This window comes from Ostrinia nubilalis, chromosome 1 (assembly GCF_963855985.1).
Source record: "Ostrinia nubilalis chromosome 1, ilOstNubi1.1, whole genome shotgun sequence".
Lineage (NCBI taxonomy): Eukaryota > Metazoa > Arthropoda > Insecta > Lepidoptera > Crambidae > Ostrinia > Ostrinia nubilalis.
This window is the reverse complement of record NC_087088.1, coordinates 5,278,794-5,284,654: the sequence shown is the minus strand read 5'-3', so window position 1 is coordinate 5,284,654 and position 5,861 is coordinate 5,278,794. Positions and strand designations below refer to the sequence as shown.

The 5,861-nt window shown below is 35.6% G+C and overlaps 1 protein-coding gene and 1 non-coding gene across 2 annotated transcripts; both read right to left on the bottom strand.

The window, feature by feature from the left end:
• Positions 1–1,358: 1,358 nt before the first annotated feature.
• Positions 1,359–3,179, bottom strand: LOC135075158 (uncharacterized). Its single transcript, XM_063969510.1, has 3 exons — positions 3,002–3,179; positions 2,188–2,364; positions 1,359–1,852 (listed from the first exon to the last, which is right to left on the bottom strand). Exons 1-3 carry the CDS (start codon positions 3,036–3,038, stop codon positions 1,368–1,370), a joined length of 699 nt encoding a protein of 232 aa, XP_063825580.1. The 5' UTR covers positions 3,039–3,179; the 3' UTR covers positions 1,359–1,367.
• An 847-nt stretch (positions 3,180–4,026) lies between these two features.
• Trnak-cuu (transfer RNA lysine (anticodon CUU)) lies at positions 4,027–4,099 on the bottom strand. The gene has a single exon. It is a non-coding gene; the product is annotated as a tRNA-Lys (tRNA).
• Between the last annotated feature and the right edge of the window lie 1,762 nt (positions 4,100–5,861).

The window sequence follows — 5,861 nt, the reverse complement described above, 5'->3', positions numbered from 1 at the left end:
CGATGTGTTTTATTTGGTCTCCTTTTCTATTAAATTCTTTATTGATGGTATGCCGGCTCATTCAAGTCGCCCTGCCAAATTGGTAGTGGGTTCGAGTCCCGCCAAAGATAATTTAAGCGTGATAATGATTCTCTTTTAGTTTAAGTCTTTTGACTAGGATGAGCTAGAGATATTATTTCAAACTTTTACCAACCTCTTTAAAACTCTTCTACTACTTAATGATCTTAGTATACCTACCTAACAAAATCTATAAATTAATACGGAAATTCCAAATTTATTGATATTCTAAGTAGTATCTCATTATTATTCGATTGCAAATCATACAAGCCTTACAATATTAAATACATAACCTACATTGCTTTTAGAAGAGTCATAAAACAGCCATTGGCACTCACAATTTGTAAGCAGCTGCTTCTGGTAGGTATCATTGTTCCGTTGTATAAAGTACCTATCAAAAATAGCTATCAACTGAGTGACTGATACCCGTTTCCACCATCAATCCCTAACTTTTAAGCGACCCCTATGGTTAGGTAAAAATTAGGGATTGATGGTGAAAACGGGCATGAGTTTCTTGTGCTGCTTCTTCTCAGCACTGCCATTTATTGTCCCGAAGCAGTGATAGGGTTAATACCGGGACGTGTAAAAGTGCTTTTAAAAAGCCTACTTGTAAAAATAAAATGAGTTTTATGAGTTTTTAACATAGCTAATTTAGCAGTTTTAATACACACCACGTCATACGTGCAAAACTGGCGTTGATCTGCACGAAGTGGAAGCATAAAGTACAGTCCACAGCACTTAGAACCCTACAAAATATCAGCTGCTACAATAATAGATGCTGCAGTATTTGATGTGCTGTCGCCAGGCAAATAAGATGGTTTAAGGTTAACTATGAGTCGTATTAACATAATCTAACAATTATTTCTAGAAAATTCTACATTTCATGGCATCCAACTCTACATTATACCTAACTGTGATGCCTAGATTAGTCAGAACCTTACAACTGACAGACAGGAGTACAATAATACTATAATTCATACTACATATAAACAAACCAAAACAAATAACTTTAGCACTCACCGTAAAAGTAATTTGTATTTTGAATCGCGTAAATACTTAAGTCATATTTCACTCCAAAATCCAAATCTAATTAAATTTTACATGCTTATGAAAGCTCAGAACTATTTTATTCTCCTTGCAGTAATGTTTTTTCCAGAAAATTATAATTCCTCATGCACATTCCGTAAACGTTTGATTACAACATGCTCTTCAAGCGCGACACCTCAAGGCTGCGCGATAGCATCGAGTTTTTGCTCACGCCAAGTACGGTCTACGGTCACGGGATGAACAAAAACAATAAGACGAACCCATTAGTTTAATTTCGCCAATTTACCATCGAGCTTCATCTTTGGTGTTGTCGTCACAACCCAAGGATTCGGATTGCTCCTCTGCTGGATACACCCTCTGCCATCTTGACTTAGTTCCCTACACTTCTTGCAGTAAAACTCTTTCATTGTGTCATCACTTATTTTTCTATTCAGTTTATTAGTGTTGACCGGTCTGTAGTTTCTTCTTTCAAAGTCTCTACCATCCTGCTGCCACCAGTTGATATTATTGAAGAAACTTGAAGGTTTCCACTGCGAAGGAGTCAAAGCTACATTTGGGAAGACGTCGTAGTCGTCGCGAATGTTCCTGCTGACGAATACTGAGTCAGGGTAGATTTGAGCCTTACGACGTGTGTCTGGGGTCCTTAATTGAGTGGTGTCGACGGACTTCAAGCCAAGCACCACTGGCACTTCACCGCTGTCTTCTTTTTGCTTGCGACCGATGTTGTAGGACAACACGCCCGCTTCACCTGGAATTATATTTATGGGAATACAACGTAAAACAATTGTAATGCAAAAAGATAAAAGAGGCACTTTGTTTACTTCACTGCAGAGTGTAGGTATGTTATAAGTTATGTAAGTAAAACAAAAGGATAAAAATGATCGGAACTTTGATTTTAATGATAAAGGTCGGAAATTGTTGTGCATAAACTCATAAATACTGATTGGATCTTTAGTCTGCTGGCCATATTTTGATCACGATTATTATTGTTTGTTTATGTAGGTATTCTAAATGTTAAATGAGATACTTGACCTTTTTTAAGGTCTATGAAAATGTATCATAAAACGTCCTATGTTTTCATACCTTCGCCGCCGCCATAGATTCTTCTTCGATTGTTATTCTTCAGCCTGGTAGATACTAATATAGTATGATTAACTTCTACATCCCCATCCTCGGTGTTTGTAGAATTTGTTACAACAGAAGTTTCTTCATTACCAAAATCCAATTTTGAAGATATACATTGGCCCGAGTTGAATATAGCTGAAAATAGAACCCCATTGTTAACACCTTCGATCAAATATCGGCAATGACAATGAAATGTAACCTTCACCTATGGAGAAAGCCTATTCGGAGTTGACATTGAGGTTTTGTTATTTTAATACAAGTTATCAAGGAATAGCTTACAAATATAGTACATATTATTACCGAATAGGTTTTACGTGAAAATAGACTCTAGCTAGGTAATGCTTTTACAAATTAGATTGAGCAATTAACCCATTAGGGAAATCCCCGAAAGACTGCTTGTGGTTTTGTCAGCCATCATAAGATCATTCGACAGGTAACATTAGCTAACTAATCACTATAACACGTGAATGACTGATCTATCAAAGATGCACGTGATGGATCTAATGTTGGTAGTGATGATTAATATTTGATTATTATTTTTAAACCCGGTTAACGTGTATCCTTAATACAGATAGGGAAAATTTAAAGAAAAATAAAAAGAACGAAGCAGTGACGTCATCTTCTTATAATTTGAGTCCTCAAAAAAACTTACAATGAACTTATGCCAGCTTGCCAGCTTGATATTGTACCTACACCAGTGAAGAGTAATGGAATAACTGAATTGATATAGATATTTCCTTTTTATTGAATAGCTATACTAAAGAATTCTTACCGAAAATCACAAGACAAAACGTTGTAATCCCAATCATGTTGTACTGAAGATATCACAAACAGTAAGCTACTGCTCGCATGTCAGCGGGTTTTATACAAACAATACAAATTGCACTAAATGATGCCGCGTAAGACGCAATTACTGAGGGTACGCCAAGACAACACCTAAGCCGAGAAAAAAAGGTGATGCCATCATTATGGCCAGAAAACATTAGATGTGGTGTCATGAGCAATTAAAAATACATACTGCATGCGTTGATAATACCTACCTACTTACATACACAAAAGACTTCTTAAGCAACAATGTCTAGATAGACTAATAATAAAATTATAATTCAGCCAGTTTGAATAACCTAGATGAGGGATGCTGGGATAGTCTATCCCAGCAGTTAGTTTGAGGGTTCTCTACCTCTAGAGTCTAGACTCAACTCGAGTCTCTGGGTTCGATTTCAAAATAGATTTGTGAGTAATCATTAATGATGAATTTACTTCCAGTAAAAGCACACAAAAGTGTTTTTTTTAGATTTACTAAAATAATTTCAAGTAATATTTTCATTCAATTTAAATATACCTAGCGCCATCTGTTGCTGTTAACTAAAATCTAACTCTCAGTTTAATGCTATCTCAAGAGTGTAAATTTTTTAACACTTAGTACAAAATAAAGAGTATAGATGGCGCTAATACGCACTTAGAGTAATTCATTATCAAAATGGAAGATGGCACTGTGCACTCACACTTTGAAGTTATCATAGCAACAAATAAAATAATGAAAAAATTAAAAAAATAATTTACAATTATTTCATTACTATAATCTTTTTACAGGTTCCTTCCTATTTTGTATAGGATGCACACTTACACTTTGTGCTTACACTATGTCTGTGTCACCATCCATCACTCACTCAAAGGTAACATTAAATTATTTTAATGTTTTATAATATGTAATTTGTGAAGCAAAGCAAGATTACTTAGCGGCAGGTCAAAATAAAATAGTATACAAAATAAAAAATTGAAAGCAAAAAGTTGCTGCGCCCAACGTGGGGCTCGAACCCACGACCCTGAGATTAAGAGTCTCATGCTCTACCGACTGAGCTAGCCGGGCTGTTGAACGATGAGCGAAAATTACTCTATAGTTACAACCATTATTGTCCTAGTTTTTATTTGGTTTAAAATAATTGTAGGAAAACAGCTTTGCTTGCATTTTTAATATTATTTTGATCTCAAGATAAAAAGTGAATACCATAAATACAGTTAAATATGACGTGTAAGGCTACAAATTATTTAAAACCATTACCTAGTTTTTTAATGATACAAATATTACCAATACAAGTTTAGCGAACGAGTAGAACGGGTACGGTAGTAGTTCATTGAATTTAGATAATGTATAATTAACTATTTATCAGTAATATTTATAACGGCATGAATGTAACTTAAGTAAATATTTTTCTGATTAGGTACACAAAACTGTCGCCAAAGACTATTTAAATTCAGAAAAGAAATTCAACAGTCAGCAAAGCACAACGTTATGCTAACTGCGAGATAGCGGTCTGTTTACTCTTGCATATTGCACCGGCCAGATCAAAGACGCAGGTCTCCCGAGGGATGCAGTCGCGGAATGCAGCTGAGTGCAGCGAACTTCTGCATCTGTTTGATATTTGGGCTTTCAAAGCTATTGAGGCATGTAAAGACGATTATACCTTATATGATTTTTAAGACACATCATTTAATCCTACTAATTAATATAAATGCGTAAGTTTGTATGGATGAATGCATTTTTTACTCTTTCACGCAAAAATTACTGAACGGATTTTGGTGAAACTTTACATTATTATTGTTAATACATCAGAATAATATATAGGCTTAATTTATAACGATCCGTGTTAAGCTAAAGTTCACGCGGGCGAGGCCGAGGGCAATAGTAACTTATGAAAACGAAACAGTAATAAATACCTGTTACAATTTCTTAAGCAAATATTTGACTGGCAGTGCAATTGCTATTACATTATCATCAGACAACACAAAGGTAGCATTTTAAATTCCTCGTCTTACTTAGCGGTATTTATTTCCCGTAAAAGCATAGGCATAGTCCCATAACAACTACCATAAAACCTATGGTACTGCGATATGAAAATGGAAAGTGGAGTGGCAAGAAAAAGAAAAGTTGTGGAGTTCTGGCAGGAGGGCGACGCTTTCAAATTACCAAGACGTGCGCCAGTTCCCGGACCGTTTTCCCGGTTATGTACAATCACACACGGAAACATGTCACATACGTGATATTTCCGTTATTTAAATGACACCCGTGTTCAACCTAATTTGGCGTTTACACTTAAAACCTGTAGCAAGGTCCGCAAGCTGCAAAACTTGCAGAAGTTGGCTTGCCACAGGTATTTACACATCGGTAACAGCTTGCGGAAGTCAACTTCTGCAAGTTTTATGGCTAGTCTAAACCTTGCTTAAGGGTGTAAGCTGTCATACCTAAATGCCCCAAGTAGCAACAGATTATCTTCATAAGGCATTGAAGATATCTTGAAGACTAGTAGCCTAATTCCAGCCGTTGTCTTTGCCAAGACAATAGTCGCACTCAAGAAATCTTGAAGTTATGCCCCAAGACAATGGTAAGCAAAAAAGGGCACAATCCTTTGAAAATCACTGAGACAGAGTTAAGACAACGCTTAAACCCTAATTAAGAGTGTAGTTTTAAAAATTTCTAAACAAGTACTATAATGATATCTTGTAGTATGACTGTAGACAAGGAAATAGAGTTGAAGATATCTTGAACACTTATTTAAGACTAATCATTATTTTTACAGCTAAGGTTTATTTAACTTCATGAAGAACTATGTAAGACACTTTTTATTAAAGAG